Genomic DNA, 25,569 nt, shown 5'->3' with positions numbered 1-25,569 from the left:
TGTACAGGGTGTTCCTAAAGTCTGAACACAAAGGCAAAAAATGCATATTTTCAAGAAATGAAATGAATGAGATTTTCAGCATTTTATTTAATTAGAATATTAACAAATAACATCTTCAATATGATTTCCATCATTTGTGATGCAAAGGTTGATGTGCTTTGCAAGATTCATGTGAACTCAATACAATAACTCCACGTTGCCGTCAATTTTAGCACATTCACTCTTTATGAGTTCAATCAAGTGTGTTGCATCTGTGATTTTCATTGAGTACACCTCCTTTAGCATACCCCAAAAAAAGAAGTCACTGAACAACATAAGAGTCCTTGGTGAAACGGTTAATGAGATGTTAATGAGATTTCATATGTGTCCAGACTTTAGGGCCACCCTGTAGAGTATTCACCCACCTTCCAGCCTTAAGGTTTGGCTCCTTGGAGAAATGAATGTGATAAGATTTTATGTCTGTTGTTCTCTAATGATAACATAGTTATTATTCATATGTAGTTTTATTTACCTCTACTCAAAATTATATTCAACTCCTTTACATACTTAGTCATATTCATAGCATTTTAGTGGCAGAAGGGACCTTCAAGATCATTTAAATGTTTAATAATGTTTAGTCAGTTAACACACTACCAAGAGAAGGCAAAGATAATTTTCTTATTCCTAGACCTTCCAGTTTGTCTTTGTGAGTTCATTTAGGCAGAACATAGCACAGAATAGTATTTTTGTACTGGTAGGCCAGTAGATAACCTGTCAGTACAATTCCCCATCCTCAGTACCCCTTTCCTTTGGATAGGTAGTTGAGCTCAGTCATGGCAGATAAAATATTCACGTCTAGGTTCAATCTACAGAACATGACATTACCACTCAGATCACCAATGGCTCTGGACCAGCATGAGACTAGACCAGGGCTGTCCAAAATGCAGCTGCTGGTTACATGGGCCTGCAGTGGGATTTATGTGGCCCGCCTGCAATCATAGAAACTTAAGTAAATGCTTTAGTAAACAAAGCTGAGCGCAGAGCTCTCACTAAAATGGCAAATCAAAATATATTGTCTGTTGTTTCAATAAAAACCTAAGGTTGGACAGCCTTGAACTAGACCATAAAGCCACATGCTAGGTACTTGAGGAATACAGACTTACCATGTGAGTTCCTGCTTGCCTCTCTCATAAAGGTTACTGTCCAGGGCCACACCTAGCATGGAAGTCAGAGTAAAATCATAGCAGATTACTATAGCTAGGTGTCCTGTGAGTTCTCCAGAGCCCCTCTGGCTGCTTACCATAAGCATAGTTTTTCATGAACCTCACAAAGGATTGACTGGCTTGACACTTGTCCAGCAGTATTGATGACAGTGTTGGCTTCAGGGTGGCCCTTGATTAAATGCTTTATTCTCCCTGTCCCATGTACATGGGAAGTCTCAGGAGGTTCCCTCTGGTCTGTAGCCCAACTCTTTTCCTCTGCCCTAGTGCCCGTTACAAACACCTCTCTTCCTTCAGAATCCTCTTTCTGCTCTGTTTTGGGTCAGTGCTACTTTGCTTTCTTTGGGTGGTACAGAGAGCATCATGGCATCTTCCATATTTTTGTTTTTGCATTTGGACATAAATGTTGATGGTATAGTAGTGAATTTTCACTTAGCATGCAAGTATATTTTTCTTAAGGAGACATTTAGGAAGTTGAAGAATACGGTTTAACATTTAGGAAATTTCACAGAACTCCACAAATCCCATCATAACTTAGATACCCTTACTGAAGCTAGCTGATGTTTTTCCAATTATTTTGCAGTAGGTGAAAGTTTCTTTTTTTAAAAATAAGTTATTGGGTGACAATTTTCTCCTAAGGCAATCAATTTCAAGTCATGTGGTATTGTTTCCTTGTGCCACAGTAAAATCCAGAAAATGTTTCTTTCCAAGTATAATCCAAAAACATTGATGGAATCTTTGGTAAAACAGACCTGAATGAATAAAATCTCAGTGTTTGCAGTTAATCCATTACTCCTGAAACTCTTCTATTCCGGGCTCACAAATTCTTTGATTTCTAGACAGTTATTAAGAGTTGTGTTTGGGGGACGGAGCCAAGATGGCAGCTGGAAAGCAGGGGCTTGCCTAAAGCTCAGCCCCAGGACCCACCAAACACCCATAAAAAATGGCTCTGAACAAATTCTAGAACTGCAGAACCCATGAAATAGCAGAGGGAGGCAGGACTCCAGCCCAGGACGGCCTGGATGGTCACTGGGTAAGGTCTATCACACGGAGCTGGGAGCAGAGCGGAGCAGAGCCCAGCGTGGGCTGCGCCAGGACCAACCAGACCGGTAGCGAGGTGGAACAGGCCCTAGCACCATGAATCAGTGAGATGTGGCAGTTACCAGACTTCTCAACCCACAAACACCAAAGACAACAGAGGAGGTTAGTGGGGAAAAAACTGCAGGGACAGAGTGAAAGGAGTTCGAGGTTTGGCTTCCACCACAGGGGCGGCAGAGGTGATGCAGCTCTGAGGACAGAACTACAGCTGTAGTTGCTTCTGGACCCAGGCCCACCTAGTGGGAGGAATTAAGTGGCAGATTAGATGCAGGACTGCAGAGCCTGCTTAAGATCTGAGTGGGAGTCTGGGTTGGTGGTTTTTGGGGGAGGAGGAGTGCTGGTGTGGCAGAGCTTGCTGTGTAGAAGTAGCTCTGAAAACAATAGCACATCCCCTCAAGCTTGGAACAAAGTACTCTATACAAGCAGTCATACCCCAACGAAAAACTCAGGGGTCAAATAGTTGGCTGGGAACATGGCCAGGCAGCAAAAACAGACTCAGATTCAGATTCAGACTTTGGAATCTTTCTTTGGTGACAAAGAAGACCAAAACATACAGCCGGAAGAAGTCAACAAAGTGAAAGAGCCTACACCAAAAGCTTCCAAGAAAAACATGAACTGGTCTCAGGCCATGGAAGAGCTCAAAAAGAATTTAGAAAAGCTACTAAGAGAAGTAGAGGAAAAATTGGGAAGAGAAATGAGAGTGACGTGGGAAAACCATGAAAAAACAAATCAATGACTTGCTATAAAGGAGACCCAAAAAAATACTGAAGAAAAGAACACCTTAAAAAATAGACTAACTCAAATGGCAAAAGAGCTCCAAAAAGCCAATGAGGAGAAGAATGCCTTGAAAGGCAGAATTAGCCAAATGGAAAAGGAGGTCCAAAAGACCACTGAAGAAAATACTACTTTAAAAATTAGATTGGAGCAAGTGGAAGCTAGTGACTTTATGAGAAATCAGGATATTATAAAACAGAACCATAGGAATGAAAAAATGGAAGACAATGTGAAATATCTCATTGGAAAAACCACTGACCTGGAAAATAGATCCAGGAGAGATAATTTAAAAAGTATTGGACCACCTGAAAGCCATGATCAAAAAAAGAGCCTAGATATAATCTTTCAAGAAATTATCAAGGAGAACTGCCCTGATATTCTAGAGCCAGAGGGTAAAATAGAAATTGAAAGAATCCAATGATCACCTCCTGAAAAAAAATCCCAAAAAGAAAACTCCTAGGAATGTTGTCGCCAAATTCCAGAGCTCCCAGATCAAGGAGAAAATACTGCAAGCAGCCAGAAAGACACAATTTGAGTATTGTGAAAACACAATCAGAATAATACAAGATCTAGCAGCTTCTACATTAAGGGATTGAAGGGCTTGGAATATGATATTCTGGAGGTCAATGGAGCTAGGATTAAAACCAAGAATCACCTACCCAGCAAAACTGAGTATCATGCTCCAAGGCAAAATATGGATTTTCAATAAAATAGAGAACTTTCAAGCTTTCTCAGTGAAAAGACCAGAGCTGAATAGAAAATTTGACTTTCAAACACAAGAATCAAGAGAAGCATGAAAAGGTAAACAAGAAAGAGAAATCATAAGGGACTTACTAGAGTTGAGCTGTTTTGTTTACATTCCCACATGGAAAGATGATGGGTGTAATTCACGAGACCTCAGTATTAGGGTAGCTGAAGGGAATACACACACACACACACACACACACACACACACACACACATATATATATATATATATGAGAGAGAGAGAAGGAGGGTGGGCCCAGGGTGAGTTGAATATGAGGGGATGATACCTAAAAAAATAAAATCAAATTAAGGGATGAGAGAGGAATATATTGACGGAGGGAGAAGGGGAGAGATAGAATGGTAAATTATCTCACATAAAAGTGGCAAGAAAAAGCAGTTCTGTTGGAAGGGAAGAGGGGGCAGGTCAGGGGGAATGAGTGAATCTTGCTCTCATCAGATTTGACCTGAGGAGGGAATAACATACACACTCAATTTGGTACCTTACCCCACAGGAAAGAAAGAGGAAGGAGATAAAAAAGGGGGACAATAGAAGGGAGGGCAGATGGAGGGAGGAAGTAATTAAAAGCAAACACTTGAAAAGGGACAGGGTCAAGGGAGAAAATTGGATAAAGGGGGATAGGATAGGAAGGAGCAAAATATAGTTAGTCTTTCACAACATGAGTATTGTGGAAGGGTTTTACATAATGATATACATGTGGCCTATGTTGAATTGCTTGCCTTCTTAGGGAGGGTGGGTGGGAAGGGAAGAGGGGAGAGAATTTGGAACTCAAAGTTTTAAAAACAGATGTTCAAAAACAAAAAAAAAGTTTTTGCATGCAACTAGGAAATAAGATACACAGGCAATGGGGCATAAAATTTTATCTTGCCCTACAAGAAAGTAAGGGAAAAGGGGATGGGGGGAGTGGGGTTACAGAAGGGAGGGTTGACTGGGGAATGGGGCAATCAGAATATATGCCATCTTGGAGTGGGGGGATGGTAGAAATGGGGAGAAAATTTGTAATTCAAACTCTTGTGAAAATTAATGCTGAAAACTAAAAATATTAAATAAATAATGATTTAAAAATTATATGTGTTTAAATTTTATAAAGAAAATATTGGTTTTTAATATTCGTTCATTTGGCAGATATTTATTGGGTGCCTTACTATGAGTAAATATTGCATAATTTAGCCATTTTAAACTGGCTTTTAAAAAAAAAAACTTTGCTTTGTGTCCCAAAAAGGTGATCACTTTGCAGGGGAAGAAAAGGATAAATGCTCCATTTTCATGATAAACATATAGAAGCACTGATTGCAAATTAGTCTTTAGAAATTCAAGTCATTAATCCTTGGTTTTTTCCAAACAGAATCTACTGCTGATGTCCATTTTTGCAGCATTAAGAGTTGCTGGCTTAAAGATTTGCCTTTAGCATTGAATAAATCCAGAAAGATGTAGAAAGTGTGGAACAAGGGTACAAAAATATAATTTAAGTAAAAATTTGAAGGTTATAGAATAAGGCATCAGATCATAGATTAGATATAGATCATAAAATTCTAGAGGTAGAAGGGACTTTAGAAGTAGTCATGGAATCCCATCTCTTATTTTTCCAGATTTAGAACTGAAACCCACAGATGAAATGACCTGCTCATGGTCACACATCTCGGTGATAGCAGAGTGTCCCCAGGCCTTTAGTTTTCTCTTTTGAAAAATCAACAGTGGAAGAAAGGTAGTTAGAAAGAATATGCACAGATAAAGGGTTTGGGGTTGAGTTGATTATGATAGAATGATCTTAAAAAGTAAAATAGAGTAGGAAGAGGTAAGATGGAGCAAATTATCTCATACAAAAGAAGTGTGAATGGAAGAAGTTTTACAGTGGAGGGGACAGTGGCATGTAGGGCAGGCAGCATGGGAACCTTATTCTCATTAGAACTGGGTTAAAGAGAGAATAATGTATACATCTAGTATATCTAGATTAGGGAGTCTATGGTCAGAAGTAAATTGGACTTCTGAGGAGAAAATAGAAAAATAAAATTCATTTGGAAGAATAAAAGGTCAATAATATCAAAGGAATTAATGAAAAAAATGTAAAGAAAGGAGGCTTAGCAGTACCAGATCTTAAACTGTATTGTAAGGTGATAGTTAAGAAGCTAAGAAATAGAAGGGCGGATCAGTGGAATAGAGTAGGTATACAGTGTGTAGAAGTAAATTACTACAGTAACCTTTTGTTTGATTAATGTAAAGATCTAAGCTTTGAGGATAAGAATGTACTATTTGGTAGAAAAAAATTGCTGGGAAAATTGGAAAGCAGTCTGGCATAAACTAGGGATAGATCAAGTATCTTATATCACTTACCAAGAGAAGGTTAAAATAGATATATGACCTAGACATAAAGGGAGTAAAGTAAATTAGAAGAGCATGGAACTTATTACCTATCAGATTTATGCATAGGAGAAGAATTTATGAAGAGATAGAGAGCATTGGGGAAATGTAAAATGGATAATTTTGATTATATTACATTAAAAAGGTTTTGTACAAATAAAACCAATGTAGCCAAGATTGGAAGGAAAGCAGAAAATGCGAGGGGGGATTTTTTTTATAGATCGTTTCTCAGAGAAAGGCCTCAACTGTATAGGGAACTGAGTCAAATTTATAAGAATATGAATCATTCCCCAATTGATAAATAGTCAAAGGATATGAACAGGCAGTTTTTGGAAGGAGAAATCAAAGCTATATATAGTCATATAAAAATGTTCTAAGGCATTATTAATTAGAGAAATGCAAATTAAAACAACTTGGAGATACCATCTCACACCTCTCCAATTGGCTAAAATGATAGAAGGGAAAAATGACAAATGTTGAAGGGGATGTGGAAAAATTGGGATACTAATACTCTGTTGGTGCAACTGATCCAACCATTTTGGAAAGCAATCTGGAAGTATGCCCAAAGCATTATAAAAATGTGTTATACCCTTTGACCCAGAGATTCCAGTATTAGGCATATATCCCAAGAAGGTCATTGATAAGAAGAAAGTTCTCACATACACCAAAACATTTATACTAGCACTTTTGTGGTAGCAAAAAACTGGAAACAAAATAGGTGCCCGTCAGTTGGGGAATGGCTAAACAAATTGTGATATATGAATGAAGTATTGCTACGCTGTTAAGAAATGATGAAAAGGATAACTACAGAAGCTATTGTATCTGTTTCCCAAGGTGATCAGGGAAAAGGGAAAGAACCTATATGTTCTAAAATATTTAGAGCAGCTCTCTTTGTGCTGGCAAAGAAGTGGAAATTGAGGGGATGCCCATCAACTGGGGAACGGCTGAACAAGTTGTGGTATATGAATGTGCTCTAAGAAATGACAAGCAGGTTGATGCAGAGTGAAACAAGCAGAACCAAGAGAACGTTATATACATTAGTAGCATTATAGTTCCAAGAGTGGCTGTGAACGACTAAGCTATTCTGAGTAATATGAACATTCCAATCAGCTATGAAGGACAATACTATTTACTTCCACAGAAAGAACTGATGCGTGGAAGCATATACTGTATGGTTCCACATATATATCTATATCAAAGAAAAAGGAAGAAAGGAAGGAAGGAAGGTCGGTCAACAGTTCAAAGACACCAGATGGGCTTCCAAAAATCTGTTCCTTGTGGGGTTTTAGACTTTGGGGGACTGTTTTTCGAGATTTGGGCATGTAAACCTATTTTAATCCTTGCTGTTTATATATGTTCCGTTGTGTCATACTTTTATCTATAAAGTTTTACAATTTCAAGGTAAGAAATTCTCCAGTATATTGCCTATGAAGCTTTGATAGATTCATGGTTTGTTTGGGGGTAGGAGGGTAAGAATGTGATTTCTTTAATGTAGGAAACTTCTGGTGAAGACAATCCCTCTGCCAATGCAGATCAACAACTAATTTATACTACAGAGTTAGAAAGAGTTGCCTGGGCCCCAGAAAGATGCACTTGACTTCTTGATATTTTGCATTTGTGTCTCTTTTAGGATTCTGGAGCATTACTTGACATTCCTCTGGGTGTCATTGCAAGAGTTGAAAAAATGGGAGGAGCTTCAAGCCGAGGAGAGAATTCCTATGGACTAGATATTACTTGCAAAGTAAGATATTTAACACTTTTATCATGAAGCAAGGGATACATGAGATCCAGCAAACAAACAAAAACTTTAGAAATTGAAACACTTGTATCAACCTAAGATTTTGGAAATGTTTCTCCATTCAGATGCTCACCTCCCTCCTTAATTGTATCATACATTCTCAAGATGTAGTTTTACAGAACTGTCAAGAGCAACAGTTTACATGAGACACATAACCTGCTTTTGATGCCAAACGTGGAGGGGAAAGAAATTGTCCCTTCTCAGTACTGTTACTGTATCCCTTAGGCATAATATTTGTTAGCACAAGAGTAAGCAAACCTTTGGGGGGGCAGGGAGAGCCAGGTACTATTTTTCCTGAGGCCGTTTCTAGGTGGCCCTCACCAACAGTGTGTCAACAGAGATTTTATATTTTAAAAAAGTGGGAGGAAATAAATAGAGCATGTCTTTAATGAAATAGAAAGAACTTCATCTATTTTTGGATCACAACGTGGTTAGGGAATAATGTAGTAGTTTAACATGGAGCAATTCTATGCTTTCTTTACTTTCAGAGAAGACAGTACTTTAACTGCCTTTTAATCAGTGAGATTTATCCTTCTGTTAACAGGAAATAAATCAAGATCCCCTCTGAAAATAAAGTTTGCCTTTGATATATTTTGTATTAGAAATATGCCATGTATAGAATAATTATATCATAGAATCTTAGAGCTGAAGAGAACATGTATAGTTCACCCTTCTCATGTTACAGATGAGGAAACTGAGGCCTAGAGAGGTCGGAGGACTTTTTCATTTTTTGTTTGTTTGTTTTTGTTGGGGGAAGGCAGGGCAATTGGGGTTAAGCGACTTGCCCAAGGTCACACAGCTAGTAAGTATGTCAAGTGTCTGAGGTCAAATTTGAACTCAGGTCCTCCTGACTCCAGGGCTGGTGCTCTACTCACTGCACCACCTAGCTGCCCCAAAGGGCTTTTCAAAGATCAAAGATAGAACTAAGAACTAGAACCCAGATCTCCCAGCTTGCAGTCCAATGATTTCTGATAATTTTCATGGTGAATATCAATCCCAGTATGTGGGTTTTCTCTTTAGCTTATTAGGGACTAATTTACTGCTCTGTGTAGAAGACTGAAGAAATTTAGGAATCCTTTCCAGAGTAGAAACATATCTAAATTTTTTTGTCTTGTCTCTTATTACTGTTAGCTGTTACCTACTGCCTTGATCAGCTTCTTAAGTCAGCATTATATGCCCTGATACTTAAGTGATTTGATAAGCTAGAACATTGGGGAAAAAAGCTGCTCTGGTTCCTTCTTTTTCATTGTATTTGGAGGCCACTGATAGACAAACTTGCATCTCTGATTGGAGCTGAGCTTGGATGAGCAAAGGAAACTTTTAATAGTATAATATGAAGCCTCAGTTGATGCAGTATATTGGGAACATTTTCTGCATCCTTAGTGTCAGTGTAGTTCAAAAAGCCATGCCCCAAGCTCTTACCAATGTTTTTCTTGGGAGCTTATAGGACTCTATTTTATTAGTGTTCCCAGAAGACACTTCAGCTCTTCTTATCATATTCGAAGGAAGGTGATTATTAAATTGGCTGGAATCATTAACACTTAAAAATAATTGTTCATAAAATAATCTAGGAATTAATCAGATATCTTTTTAGCTGAATGGTTAAGTATAATTGTTGGGAAATTCAGTTGTTGACAGTTTAGAAAACTGAAATGCTTCCACTTAGAGTGCTGGAGCCGCTTGTGACCCTCCAGCCTTAGGAGTGCTTATATAATCAATCATTATAGTTGCAACTGTTGACAAAACCTAACTTTGAAAAGTACATTTCTTCCTCCATTGGGCTTGTGCTTTGATTTATGGATAGACAACTAGTATTCTGATTTTTCCAACTATTCTTTAAGTCAGTACTTCCATAGCTCAGTATGATGTGAATAATTCAGCTGTATTTGACAGAATTTGTATTTAGGCAGTCATGCACCTTTAAAATTACATAGAATAATAGATCTGAAAGGGTTCATCTATTTAGCTTGATCAGTTTCGAGCCATAGATAAAAATTTTGGACCATAGTCTTAATTGTCTTCTTGCTGTATGTATTTTGTGGGATCCTGCATGTGGTAGAACATTTGTTGATCCTTTGCTTAAAAATGAAGGGTTATGAGGACTTCAAGCTAAGTTGGGTGCCTGAACAGAGTTAGGCAGCCTAGCATATCTAGTCCAGCACAAAATCTAAGAATTGACTGTACAATGATCAAGAAATCTAATGAGAAATTATAGTAAATGATTCCATCCACTCCAGAACTGCACAAAAAGTTAGCCAAAATTCAGTGGGAGTTAGAAAACAAGGCCTGCAGGAAAACCCAGGCCAGCTTGCACAGCCAGACAAAACAGAAGCCTCATATTGTGACTAGAGATACAAGAGACACCAGTGTCTTGCAAGACTTTGTATCCAGAGGAAGAAAGATTAGAGGGCTCTCATGAGAAAACCCAAGACCGATCAGAAACCCAAAGAACAGACTTTAGAAGCAGCAGGGCCAGTCTGGGCATGGTAGTGCCCAGACTGGAACATACAAGGCTCAGGGATTCTGAAGCCCCTAGCATTCTACCCCAAGACTCCCTAAAGGGCCCTCCAAACCTTGTGCTTTGAACTTTGATATAGATCTGTGCAGGAACCCAAGTTACCCATGTTGGGACCAAGCAAGGCCAACCACTCTACCCAAAAAGCACAGTAGGGAGTGGAACCTGGCCCTGGTACAAAGTCCCAATTTAGGAACTAAGGCTGGAGATATTAGTAAACAGAAGGTACCAATCACTATAAAGAGTGAACTAGAAATAGAACTAGAAATACCTAAGAATTCAATCTGGAAGGTTGAATAACTCCACAATAACTACAAACAAAGACACAAAGGAATAGATTTTCCACGAGGACTACATGAATATCTGGGGGAAAAATATGCTAGAGATAAAAAACAAAAGCTCTAGAGGAAATAACTGAAAGAAGAACAGATACCTTAGAAGAGGAAGTGCTAAACCTTACCCCAAAATTGAATGCCCTAGAACTTAGAATAGATCAAGCATAACTCAGTGACACCATGAAAATATAAGGTTCTCACTATCAAAAATAGCTAACCTGGAAAACAAGCCTAAGAGATAACTTAAGAATCCCTAGATTCCCTGAAGACCATGATTTTCAAAAGCCTAGACACTATGTTTTAAGATATCATAAATGAAAACTTCCCCAACCTATTAGAATCAGAGGGCAAAGTAAGAACCCACCAATCACCTCCTTAAAGAAACCCCGAAAGGAAAAGTCCTAAGAATAGCCAAGATCCAGAGCTCCCACATCAAAAGACAAAAAACTACAGGCATCCATAAAGACATAACTTAAGTTCCAGAGACCCACATTCAGTATCACACAAGGCAAAAGATAAAGGCTTACAACCAAGGATAACTTGCCCTGCAAAGCTGAGTATACTCCTACAAGGGAAAAAAATGAATCCTTAATGGAATAAAAGACTTTCAAGCATTCCTAATGAAAAGAGCAGAGCTGAATAAGAACTTTGAAACGCAAACACAAAAGTCAAGAGAAATCTAGAATGGCAGATGTTTATTTGAGCAATTGAAGAGGAGCTTTACAATGATGAAATGCTAACATTCTACTAAGAGAAGCAGCAAGTATCCCTTTAATATCTTAGTTCTAGTAATTAGAGCTAGTAATCCTGGAAGTGGTGGAACCATTACAGATGGGTGCAAATCCCCTTTCTTCCTACTATTATTTGACATTGTTCTAAAATGTTAGCTAGATCACACCCATCAGATTGGCAAAGAAGGCAAAAAAAAAGGAAATGACAAATGTTGGAGAGACTACAGGAGAACAGGTACATTATTGCTCTGTTGGTGAAGCTGTGATTCGATCCAGGCATAACAATTTGAAACTATGCCCCATAAGTCAATTAACCGTGTATACTGTTAGACCCCACTACTAGGCTTCTGTCCCAAAGGGATCAAATGAAAAGGAAAAGAACCACACACACACACACACATATGTACATACACACATACATACATACACCCATATATAGTAGCACTGTTTTATAACATAAAACTGGAAACTAAGGAGGTTCCCCTCACTTAAGGAATGGCTGAACAAATTGTGGTCTAGGAATGTAATGGAATAATATGCAATGTAAGAAATGTTAAAAGAGGTGATTTCAGAGAATCCTAGGAAAACTTTTATGAACTAATATGGAACCAGAAGAACAGTTTCTTCAATAATAACATTGTAAAGAAAACCAACTTTGAAGGACTTTATTTACTCTCATCAAAGTGAGGACCAACCATGACTCCAAGTGATCTCTGATGAAGGTTCTCCTGAGAGAAGGGTAATGGACCTAAGATACAGAAAGAGGCATACATTTTTATATGGCCATTATATGATCTGATTTTGCCTGAGTGTGCCTGTTCGTTTTTAATTCAGTTTTAGTTTCAGATCCTCAAAAGATACAGAAAGAGGCATACATTTTTATATGGCCATTATATGATCTGATTTTGCCTGAGTGTGCCTGTTCATTTTTAATTCAGTTTTAGTTTCAGATCCTCATTCTCTCCATTCTGCCTACTTTTTCCCTCCCCCTTTTGCTTTCCCCCATTAAAAAAGCAAGAAAAGCAAAACCCCTGTCACAATTATGTATAGTCAAGCAAAAGAAATTCCTGCATTGGCTAGATCCAAAAATAAAGTCTCAGTCTGCATACTGAGTCCATCACCTCTCTCTCAGCAGATGGGTACCATGTTTCATCATGAGTCTTTTAGAATATCAATTGGTCGTTGTGTTCATCTGAGTTCTTAAGTCTTTCATAGTTGTTTATCTTTACAATACTATTGTAATATTATTGTATTGAATAGTATTGTATAAATTGTTGTGCTGATATGCTCACTTCATCCTACATTAGAGTTCATACAAGTCTTCCCAGGTTTCTCTGAAACCATCCTCTTCATCATTTCTTAGAACACAGTAGTATTCCATCACATTTATTGTACTGTAACTTGTTCAGCCATTCTTCATTTGATGGTCACCCCCTCAGGTTCCAAGTATTTGCCACCAAAAATATCTCTTACTAATATTTTTGTACCTGTGTGCTTTTTCTCTTCTTCTGACCTCTTTGGGGACATAGACCTCGTAGTGATATTTCTGGGTCAAAGAATGCGCACAGATTAATAACTTTAGGGGCATAATTCTAAATGGCTTTCCAAAATGGCTGGATCAGTTTACAGTTCCACCTACCATGCATTAATATCCCTGTTTTCCTACAGACTGTCCAGCATTTGTCATGTTTCCTTTTTGTCAACTTTGCCTTTTTCTTGATTAAATTTAATTTAATTTTATCTTCAAACAAAGATCAACTTTCTCTCCCCCGCACTTCCCTTCCCCATCTCCCTGCCTCTCACTGAGAAAGAAAGAAAAACAAAGCCCTTATTGCAAACATGTATAGTTAAGCAATACAAAATTTCTCATTGGCCATATCTAAAAAAAATAGTTTCAGTCTGAGCTCTGAGTCCATTGCCTCTCTATCAGGAGTTAAGTATAAGTACCATGTTTCATCATGAGTCCCCAGGAATTATGATTGGTCATTACATTGATCAGAGTTCCCAAGTTTTCTTTTTATACGTAATAGTTTTAAGCAGCCAAGATCTGACTTCTCGTCCTCTCACCCCTAACCCCATGCCTTCATTGAAAATATAAGAAAAACAACCCATTACACCCATGAACAGTCAAAACAAATTTCCACTTTAGACATGATTCCCTATATAGTCTAATAAGATCTTTATGAAGTTTTATTCAGAGAACTCATGAATGAGACCTTTTTCAGAGAAACTTACTGGGAAAAAAATTTTCCATTTACCAGCTTCTCTTCTAATTTTAGCTGCATTTGGCTTTGTGCAAAAGTTTTTTAATTTTATTAATCAAAATTGTCTGTTTTACCTCCTAAAATCCTCTTATGGTCATGAACTCTTCCCTGATCCATAAATCTAAAAGGTAATTTCTTTCGTGCTCCTCTAATTTGTTTATGATGTCACAGTGGGAGATGTTGATCTGTACCTTGCTTCTGTCAGACTGCTTTCCAATTTTCCCAACAGGTTTTGTCAAATAGTGAGGTCTTACCCCAGTAGCTGAGATATTTGGATTTATCATATAATAAATAGACTACTGTTCCCATTCTATTATGTGTATCTAACCATGGCCACTGAGCAGCCTATCTGTTACCCAGTACCAAATTGTTTTTATGATGACTGCTTTGTAGTATAGTTTGAGGTCTGGTACTGCTAGGCCCCCTTCCTTTTTGTTTTTTTTCATTGATTTTCATAATATTCTTGACCTTTTTTAAACTCCAGACCAATTTGGTTATTATTTTTCAGCTCTATAAAGTAACCCTTTAATAGTTTGATTAGTATGGAGCTAAATAAGTAAATTAATTGAGGTATTATTGTCATTTTTATTGTATTTCTTTTGCCTACCCATGAGCACATAATCATTCTGTAATTATTTAGATCTGTCTTTATTTGTGCAGAGAGTATCTTGGCAAGTAGACTCCCAAGTATTTTATTCATTTTGCAGCTGTTTTAAATGGAATTTCTATTTTGTTAGCAATACACAGAAATGTTGATGATTTGTATAGATTTATCTTATGTCCTGCAACTTTGCTAAAGTTAATTGTTTAATTTAGTTTTTTAGTTGATTTGAGGGTTCTCTAAGGAAACCGTTACACCATCTGCGAAAAAGTGATAATTTTGTTTCCTCTTTGTCAATGCTTGTACCCTCATTCTTTTTCTTGTCTTATGCTATAGCTAGCATTTCTAGCACTAAATTAAATAGTAATGGAATGGAAATCGTTGTCACCCCAATCTTAGTGGAAAGGCCTCTAGTTTATTTTTATCATAGATTATACTGACTCTTGCTTTTAGATGTATACTCCTTATTAAGTTTAAGGAAAGATCCTTTTATTCCCATGCTTTCTAGTGTTTTGAGCAAGAACAGGTGTTATATCTTGTTAGACCTTTTCTGCATCTGTTGACAAAATTATGTGATTTTTTTTGTTTTTGTTTTTAATATGGTCAGTTATGTTTATAGTTTTCCTAATATCAAACCAGTCGTTGCGTATATAATCTTTGTGATATGTTGCTGTAGTCTCCTTGCTAATATTTTATTTAAAATTTTTGCATCAATATATATTAGGGATATTGGTCTAGAATATGCTTGTTTATTATAAGGCTTTTTTTAATAACTAGTAGGTAGGACTTTAAGGGGAAGAAAAGCTAACAACAGTGATTTTTCCTCCCTCTCCACTCCTCCCCCCAAGAAAAGAGCCATTAAGACTTTTTTTAATATACAGAAGAGAATAGAAACATAGATAAACAGGATAGCTTTGAAAATAACATGCTAAATTATGTGTAAAAAAACCCAATAAGCTATATGGAGTAGAGATTCACAGTTTCAAGTCCAATTGTCTTTTCTGTTCTACTTGGTATGTAGAAATGCTTACTTTTTTGGGTTTCTGTTCAGAAATTTAAAATGTTTATTTTTTAAATGACGGATTATAAAGTTTCAAGAAACTTCTTAGGTTGTTTGATGTTAGAATGCCTTGGGAAGAACAAAGTGCTGTACAAGTGCTTTATAGGAACATTCAGTGATGTTACTAATCACGTAATTCTAAGTTGTTATCTATCTAAAGTTAAATTTGAGTAATAGTAGTTATCCACGTGAAAAGTACAGTGTGGCCTCCCTCCTGAAAGCAAAGGTGAAGAGACTCAAAGAATGCCTCTCCACTATCTAGTATATCAGGGAGAATTAAATGTTCCTTTACAAGGGGGATGAAAGGCTTCAGTGTGAAAACAAAAATGAAATAGGATCTGAAGAGGCAAAGGGGAATCCTCTCCAACGTCAGGAAGTTGGAGAGTGGAAGAATGGATCACAAAGGGGAAAGGAGAGAAGAACGGCTAAGCTCTCAGAGCTAAATAATAACTAGGAGACTATTCCTGAACATGAGGGAGCTGGACCCACTGAAAGTGAAGCAGGAATGTTAATGTGAGAGGCAGTGTGGGAGAGTGGAAAGAGTCAGAGGCTGTGTGTTTGAATTCTGGGTCTGCCACTTTGCAGCTGTATGACCTTGAGAAGTCAGCCCCTCTCATCTCATTTTCTTTATCTAGAAAATGAGGGAGTTGGACCAGATGGCCTCTAAGGTCTCTTCCAGCTCTAAATCCAGGATCCTGTGGAAGGTGACACTAGATGAGAGATTGTCCAGTAAGGGTCAGAGGAAGAAACACACAAGCATTGGTAGTTAGTGCCTCCTTGACAAGAACAATAGAGAGCTCCGCTATTCTCCTGGGGTGTGCGCCCAGCCCAGAGCGCCTCCCAAGACTTGTCAGACCTGATGATGACTACCACTTCTGGGGTGTAGGTAGAAATGGGATTGAGAAAGCATGGCTAATACTCAGGAAAACAAGGACCTTAAGGGCATAGACTGTCTTTTAATCACTGCTGCTGCTCCTGATTGAAGAAAAATGTTTCATAAGAGCAGCCAGTTTGGGCTGTGAACAGGTTAAAAACATGATATCTGAGAACAGGTTTAGAATATGGAATGTGGCCTAATATATAGGAATAACGCAGAAAAGGATCTAACAAGGACAGTGGAGAGAAGAATGTATTTGCTTGGGATCTTGAGAACCATATAATATTATAATATAATATAATCATACAAACTGAAAAGCAAGGGCAGAAGACAAACCGCCGATAGATAACTAGCTAGCTAGATCGTCCAAGGAAAATGCCATCAAGAGTAGCTATAGTGTAGGACGATTAGCAGTAGATAACTGAAAAAAGGATTTAAGGATAAAACCCATAGCCTCTGATTTCTATTTTTAAAACTGTGCAAAGTGTTGTTAAAAAAAAATGAATTGAAGCCCCTAACTCAGGAAAGCAAGTTTGACCTCAGGTTCTGTAATTCCAAATCTCTTGTTCCTTCCACTGTACAAAGAGGAAATAGCAGCATGGCATTGTATTTTAAGAATACACCCTCATTGATGAAATTTAGGAGCCACAGGGGGAAGCATGGAAGAGAGCATGTAGGTAAAGATCAAGGCTAGTCAGAAAAAGAAGCAATGTTGGCATCAGAGGGTATTGTAGACAGAAGACATAGACAAGAGTTTAAGCAAACAGGCCAGAAGCCTTGGAGAGAGACCTGATCTAATAGCAATGTGGGTGGGCTGTCAATTAGCCATGTATCTTATGAAGGTCTCTCCTCAGCTAGAAAGGACCAGAGATAACACATTCAAACCCAAGTCTTCTGACTCAAACTTAAGCACTCTGGACACTATGGGGTTCTGCCTCTTACTATACCACCCTGCCTTTCTTTCCCTAAAAAAAAGGAGGAAAGAGAAAGAGAAAGGGGGAAGTGAGAGAGAGAGAGAGTGAGAAGGAAAGGGAGAGACTAAGAGGGAGAAAAAAATAGGTAGGATCCCATGGATTAAAATTCTCCAGAGGAAGTCAGGCCAGGCAGCTGGGAAAGTCAAGAATGAAATTCTGAAGACAATAAAAGAAATAATTCTGAATGGGGGTGGCAGGAAGGAGTTGGAACCCCAGCCATCTGAGATTTTGAAAAACTGCCAAAGATGAAAGTCAAGGCAAGTCAGAGAGGATGGCTCCAAAAGCATAGCGGAGTCTAATAAAAAAAAAGTGTCAGGAGCAAAGGAAAAGATGAAAAGAGAGTAAGAGCTGCTTCTTGGCTGGGACAGGATGGCACTAGCAGGCTCCTGAGGGAAGACAGAACTGCCCAAGAGAATCATCTGTCCACTGGAAAGGAAGGGACACAAATGAATAACAGTGAGCCAGTACCCACCCTGAGTAAGGAGATAGTATGAGAGGCCCAAGCTCAGTCAGGCAGTCAGCATCTTTGAAGCACCGGTCTTGTGCCACACACCACACCAAGTGCCAGAGATTCAGACGCAAAAGCTCACATTCTAATGTGATGTTCCTTGCATGTGACATTCCATCTCAGGACTCAGGGCATTTTCATTGGCTATCCCCCATGCCTAGTACTCCCTTCTTCATCATTTCCACCTCCTGGCTTCCCTGGAAATCATCGAGTCTAAACTATAGTCCTACAAAAAGCCTTTCCCAGGCTTCCTTAATCTTAGTGCCTTCCCTCCGAGACTGTCTCAGTTTACCCAACCTGTATCCTGTTTATACACAGTTGTTTGCGTGTTATCTCCCCAGGAGACTCGGAGGTCTTGAGACGTGAGACTGGTTTTTTTGTTTGGTTGGTTGTTTTTTGCCTTCCTTTCCTAGTACTTAGTACAGTGCCTGGTACATTTTTGTTGTTGTTCAGTTATTTCAGTCACATCTGACTCTTAGTGACACCATTTGGTGATTTCTTGGCAGAGATAATGGAGTGGTTTGCCATTTCCTTCTTCAGCTCATTTTATGGATGAAGGAACTGAGGCAAATAGGGTGACATGACTTGTCCAGGGTCACAGCCAGTAAGTGTCTAAGACCAGATTTGAACTTGGGTCTTCCTGACTCCAGGCCTCGCACGTTATTCACTGGGCCACCTAGCTGCCCACATGGCACATAGAAGGTGCTTAATAAATGTTTAGTTACAGTACTGTATAATCAAACATTCTTTTACTTACATAGAATAATTGTCCTTTTGAGATTCATTCAATTAAAAAGTTTTAAATTTATCTGAATATTTTTATTTAGTATGACTGTATCTGAGGATCCAGTGGCAAATTTTTTTTTATTCTTCTCTTTAGGATATGAGAAATCTGAGATTTGCTTTGAAACAGGAAGGTCATAGCAGAAGAGACATATTTGAAGTCCTCACAAAATATGCCTTTCCACGGTCTCATGGTTTGGTAAGCTAATGTTTTTTCCCTCGAGTTCTAGAGTATCTGTGTTCCAAAATTGTTTTTCTGTCTTATTTCATTCAACAAGCATTTATTTGAATATATGAATGAATGAATAAGTAAATAAATGTATCAAGCAAGCAAGCATTTATGAAGGGCCTGGTATTTCTGGGCACTATGGTAGGTGTTGGGGGTACAAAGACAAAAAATGAGGTAGTCTCTGCCCTCAAGAAGCTAACATTCTGCTGGGGAAAACATCTTATACACAGAGAAGTTAATACAAATTGAACACAAAATCATTTCCTGAGGCTACTGCCTAGTAGCATCTGGCTCAAGATAGCCCTCATGTAGAAGATGATGCTTAAGCTGAGCCTTGAGAGTAGGGAAGGAGATAATGACAAGCATAGAGATAGGAGATAGAATGTAACGTACAAAAACCAACAACTAAGCCAGTTTGAATGGAGCAATAAGCCTAGAAAGATAGATTGGAACAAAATTGGCAAGGCCTGGGAATGCCAAACAAAGGAATTGGCATTTTATTCTAGAGTCAGCAGGGAAATATTGAAAGGTACTTGGAACAGGAGAGTGCCACAGGCCAGCCTGTCCCTTAGCAGAGTTGGTTTGGGCAGCTGTGTAGAGGCTGGATTAGCAAGAGGGGAGGAGGGTCTTAAGTAACCTGGTGGCCACACAAATGGAGAGAAAGGAAAAGATTTTGAGGTGTTTTAGAGGTTGAATCAACAAAACGTGGCAACTGCTTGTATATGAGGGGTGAGTGAGCTCAGAGAATTGAGGATGAGACCAGGGTTGTAAACCTCAGTGATGAGAATGGTGGTGGTACCATCAAAACAAATAGGAATTTAGGAAGGAAATGAGTTTGGGGGGGAAAGAAAATAGATTCTGTCTTGGACATGCTGAGTTAGAGATGCCACATTGATTTAGAGACTTCCAACAAACAGTTGGCAAGGAAGGATTCTAGCTCAGAGGAGAGACGAAGCCTGGGTTTGTAGATAGGGGAATCATCTGGATTGAACCCATGGGACCTGATGAAATCACCAAGAGAATGGATTTAGAAAGGACAAGGACAGATCCCTGAAGTACACCCACACATAACAGATGGGCCAAGCTTGATAATGCAGCAAAGGAAAATAAGAAGAGGACAGATGTGAGAGTAGAACCAGGGAAGAATACTATAGCACTCCCCTTCCCCCTAAAAAAAGCCAGAGAGGAGAAAGTGCCCAGGTAGGAGGACAGAGTAGTCAGTAGTGTCAAATGCTTCAGAGGGGCCAAGAAGGATGAGAGCTGAGAAGAAGTCATTGGATTTGTTAATGAAGAGATCATTGGTTACCTTAGAGAAAGCAGTTTCGTTTGTGCAGTGATATTCCAAGAACTTGATAGGCAATGAAGTCAGGAGGCAGATTCCAAGGGGTTGAGGAATGAGAAGAGCCAGAGTGGAGGCAATGAGTAAAAAAAAAAATGCTTTGTCAAGGAGATTGGCCATGAAAGGGAAAAGAGAGAAAGGACAATTCTATATCTTGGATCAGAAGTACATATTAGGGGGCAGAGCCAATATGGCAGATGGAAAGCAGGGACTTCCTTAAGCTCTCCCCCAGGTCCCTCCAAACACGTATAAAAAATGGCTCTGAACAAATTCTAGAGCCCATGAAATAGCAGAGGGAATCAGGGCTCCAGCCCAGGATAGTCTGGATGGTTGCTGGGAAGGGTCTATGGCACGGAGCTGGGAGCAGAGAGGAGCAGAGCCCAGCGTGGGCCGCACCAGGACCAACCCCAAAGACAACAGAGCAGGTTAGTGGGAAAAGCTGCTGGAACAAAGTGAAAGGAGTTTGCAGTTTGGGTGGGGGGGGGCAGGCGAGGAGGTGGTGCAGCTCTGAGGCTCCTTCCAGAGCTACAGCTGCAGTTGCTTCTGGCCCCAGGCCCACCTGGTGCGAGGAATTAAGCAGCAGATTAGAGCAGGACTGCCTGGATCCGGGGGCCCAATCCTGGTTGGCAGTTCTTGGGGGAGAAGGAGCGCTGGCGTGGCAGAGCTTGCTGTGTAGAAGTAGCTCTGAAAACAACAGCACATCCCCTCAAGCTTGGGACAAAGTACTCTATACAAGCAGTCATACCCCAATGAAAAACTCAAGGGTCAAGTAGTTGGCTGGGAACATGAAGAGGCAGCAGCGAAAACAGTCTCAGATTCAGACTCAGACTTTGGAATCTTTTTTGATGACAAAGAAAACCAAAACATACAGCCAGAAGTCATCAACGGTCAAAGAGCCTACACCAAAAGCCTCCAAGAAAAATATGAATTGGTCTCAGGCCATGGAAGAACTCAAAAAGGATTTAGAAAAGCAAGTAAGAGAAGTAGAGGGAAAATTGAGAAGAGAAATGAGAGTGATGCAAGAAAATCATGAAAAACAAGTCAATGATTTGCTAAAGGAGACCCAAAAAAATACTGAAGAAAAGAACACCTTAAAAAATAGACTAACTCAAATGGCAAAAGAGCTCCAAAAAGCCAATGAGGAGAAGAATGCCTTGAAAGGCAGAATTAGCCAAATGGAAAAGGAGGTCCAAAAGACCACTGAAGAAAATACTACCTTAAAAATGAGATTGGAGCAAGTGGAAGCTAGTGACTTTATGAGAAATCAAGATATTATAAAACAGAACCAAAGGAATGAAAAAATGGAAGATAATGTGAAATATCTCATTGGAAAAACCACTGACCTAGAAAATAGATCCAGGAGAGATAATTTAAAAATTATTGGACTACCTGAAAGCCATGATCAAAAAAAGAGCCTAGATATCATCTTTCAAGAAATTATCAAGGAGAACTGCCCTGATATTCTAGAGCCAGAGGGTAAAATAGAAATTGAAAGAATCCAATGATGGCCTCCTGAAAAAAAATCCCAAAAAGAAAACTCCTAGGAATGTTGTCGCCAAATTCCAGAGCTCCCAGATCAAGGAGAAAATACTGCAAGCAGCCAGAAAGACACAATTTGAGTATTGTGAAAACACAATCAGAATAATACAAGATCTAGCAGCTTCTACATTAAGGGATTGAAGGGCTTGGAATATGATATTCTGGAGGTCAATGGAGCTAGGATTAAAACCAAGAATCACCTACCCAGCAAAACTGAGTATCATGCTCCAAGGCAAAATATGGATTTTCAATAAAATAGAGGACTTGCAAGCTTTCTCAGTGAAAAAACCAGAGCTGAATAGAAAATTTGACTTTCAAACACAAGAATCAAGAGAAGCATGAAAAGGTAAACAAGAAAGAGAAATCATAAGGGACTTACTAAAGTTGAACTGTTTTGTTTACATTCCAACATGGAAAGATGATATGTGTAATTCATGAGACCTCAGTATTAGGGTAGCTGAAGGGAATATACATATATACATATACGTGTATATATATATATATATATGTATATATATGTATATACAGAAGGCACAGGGTGAGTTGAATATGAAGGGATGATATCTAAAAAAATGAAATTAAAGGATGAGAGAGGAATATATTGAGAGGGGGAGAAAGGGAGAGATAGAATGGGGTAAACTATCTCACATAAAAGTGGCAAGAAAAAGCAGTTCTGTTGGAAGGGAACAGGGGGAAGGTGAGGGGGAATGAGTGAGTCTTGCTCTCATTGGATTTGACTTGAGGAGAGAATAACATACACACTCAATTGGGTATCTTACCCCACAGGAAAGAAGGAGGAAGGGGATAAAAAAGGGGGGATGATAGAAGGGAAGGCAGGTAGGGGGAGGAGGTGATCAAAAGCAAACACTTTCGAAAAGGGACAGTGTCAAGGGAGAAAATTGAATGAAGGGGAACAGGATAGGATAGTCTTTCATAACATGAGTATTGTGGAAGGGTTTTGCATAATGATACATGTGTGACCTATGTTGGCTTGCTTGCCTTCTTAGGGAGGGTGGGTGGGGAGGGAAGAGGGGAGAGAATTTGGAACTCAAAGTTTTAAAGGCAGATGTTCAAAAAAAATTGTTTTTGCATTCAGCTAGGAAATAAGATATACAGGCAATGGGGCATAGAAATCTATCTTGCCCTACAGGAAGGTAAGGGAAAAGGGGATGGGGGGCGGGGAGTGGGGTGACGGAAGGGAGGGTTGACTGGGGAAGGGGGCAATCAGAATATATGCCATCTTGGAGTGGGGGGAGGGTAGAAATGGGAAGAAAATTTGTAATTCCAACTCTTGTGGAAATCAATGCTGAAAACTAAAAGTATTAAATAATAAAATATAAATTAAAAAAAGAAGTACATTTTAGCCTGGCACATGTTTTCTTTTAACATATTTCATCTAATCCTGGTTTCTCTATAGAACCTTCCAGTATGCTAGTTCTAACTTAAAAGAAGATAGTACACCTTTATTCTGAGTGTAGTGGAAATATGCTGAAGACTCACGGTGTTACTGCCTGATGAAAAGGCTGCCTTGGAAGAACATGTCTTTGTGTAACTATCTTGTGAAGCATTTTTGCACAAAAGACCAGAGTACACCTCAAAGTGGGGTTTCTCCATTCCCATGTTTCACTGAGTATGTTGTCTACCAACGTACATGGCTCAATTTTTAGTATTGTATTTGAATTATATGTTAAGCTTTTATTAGAAAGTTATTGGGCTTTTAAAAATACATATATCATTTTAAGAGGCTTGTTGTATCATGCATGATTTTATATCAGACTCTTATGTTCAAATATTTCTGAAATTATAACCTGTTAAAATGATTCGTTTTACAAAAATTCCATTTATATGCATCTTTTTCAATACGGACCTTCTGCCTAAAGTGAGATATGCTTGTATTGGCTTCTGCACACATACATAGCTTTAGAAATATTTAAAAACTGAAGAACAGGTTATATAGCAAGTGAGAGGTAGAAGTGAGGCCCCCAGCAAACCTTTGGAGACTGCTAGAGTTTATTTGAAGCTAGGGTTAGGCTTGTTCAGGTTACACTTGCTTTTGGATCCACAGAAATAGCGTCTGGAAACGTAAAAAATTCGATTCCAAGTCAGGTCATGAATTGAATGGATTGTGAGTGTTTTTCTTCTCCTGGATCACCCTCTGGCTCCTCCTTCTTCCCGTTGCAGGCAAACATTCAGTCTGTTCACTCTGTGGCTTGAACTTGGAACTGAGCTTTATTTACCTTCCCCTTAGAATGGCCTCCAAAAGAGCAGTTTGGATATGCTCTAAGTGAATTTACTGGCCTGATCTCTTTTCTTAATCTGGTCAGATTCTAAATAAAGTTTTAGGGAATGTTTCATATTTTCAAAATAACATCCAGTGCTTTGCTTTCATTTTCTTTTTTCTTAATGTTATTGTGAATTCTTGTAAATAGATTATTGCAAAATGTGACATACATTTGCATTGCATGTCTTTTTAAACATCATTTCATATCAGCATGTTTTGTGATCAAAAAAGAAGTTTTCATTCGCAGGCCTCAGTTTCCTGCTCTATAAAAGTGAGGAAATTGGGCAAGATGGATTCTTTCCATCTAGGATTCTTTCTAGCCCAAACTCCATCTGATCTATTACAGAGCATGATAAAATGTAGTCAAATGCTTTGGGAAATAATTGGGTCGCCTTAAATCTCTATAGTTCTTTTAGCAAATGTGGCTTTTTGTTTAGTTTCTTCAGCAAAGTGTTTGAGATTATAAATGAACTATTTGGCTGCAGAACCAAAGGAGAGAAAAGAGCACTCTGCTGGGAATCAGGAAATCTGGGTTCTGGTCCCAGCTCTGCCACTGACAAGCCATATAACATGGGCGAGTCATTGGATCATTTCCCTAGCTGTAGCAAGGGGAAATCTTGTGCCAGTTTTGTAAGGTTATTAAAGAGCCATATTGGAGTGCTTTGAGCTTTTTCAAAGAAAAGTACTGCTCTATAAAGTTGCTTATTCTTATTGACACAGCCATGAAGAATGCATCTTAACTCAAAACATGCAAAATATTGAAAAGGAGGTATAATAATCAGAATTTCTTGGGATCATTTCTTTCTGTTGTCATTCTCTCACTTCAGTAAATGGTTCATTTAAATTTGCATTTCTCCAGTTTCCATTTGGTTTCCCCTAGTGGTTTGAGACATTTTGGTTAAAGTTGCTTAGTTTTACAAAACTTTCTAGATAAATTTTCTAAGTTGAATCACTGCTAAAGCAGTGAAGCTGGTTTGGGATTTCCCCTACTCCACAAAAGTTTTCCTCCACCTTAATTTGATGTGGAGGTGACATCCTGGCAGAGTAGTCTTCCACAAGTTCTAAAAAGCTAGAAGAGCTTCCGGTATAGGCCCAGAACTGGACTGTATGTCTGTTGCCTGAGGACCAACTTGTCTAATTTGGAGGAGCTCATCACCAGAGAGCTGATCACCACATGATGAACTTTTAAAAAATGGTTTCATGAGTTGTGGTTTAAAAAAGAAATCTGCTAAGGCCTTGGGTTGTGAAGGAGTTGTACCCTGCTCAAATAAAGGAAATGCCTTCCACTGATGAAGGTATGGAAACTGGGAGTTAGGTTACTAGAGGTCACAATTTTCAAAGACATTAAAATTGCTGATTGATCAACCAGTTAGTGGACTGACCAGCTTTGCTTTGGAGAGAATGGCAACTTATTTGAAACAAAACCTTCTTGTGAATAACGACTTGGTGAATCAGGAAAAAGACAGACTCAGTTAATAAGTAAAAGCTTTCTGGACAAGACAGTATTATTTGCAGGTGTTTTTTTAATGCTTTTAATGCT

The 25,569-nt window shown here is 38.7% G+C and overlaps 1 protein-coding gene across 1 annotated transcript in view; it reads left to right on the top strand.

Moving 5' to 3' along the window:
* Positions 1-25,569, top strand: part of MTM1 (myotubularin 1) — a 103,297-nt gene that overhangs the window by 42,389 nt on the left and 35,339 nt on the right. Inside the window, exons 5-6 of the mRNA XM_036740066.1 lie at positions 7,826-7,936; positions 18,739-18,840. Coding sequence (XP_036595961.1) covers positions 7,826-7,936; positions 18,739-18,840 — 213 coding nt within the window. The remainder of the gene's footprint in view (positions 1-7,825; positions 7,937-18,738; positions 18,841-25,569) is intronic.

The sequence above is a fragment of the Trichosurus vulpecula genome, chromosome X, assembly GCF_011100635.1.
Source record: "Trichosurus vulpecula isolate mTriVul1 chromosome X, mTriVul1.pri, whole genome shotgun sequence".
Classification (NCBI taxonomy): domain Eukaryota; kingdom Metazoa; phylum Chordata; class Mammalia; order Diprotodontia; family Phalangeridae; genus Trichosurus; species Trichosurus vulpecula.
The sequence above is the reverse complement of the archived record's forward strand: the minus strand, read 5'-3'. Positions and strand labels throughout refer to the sequence as shown.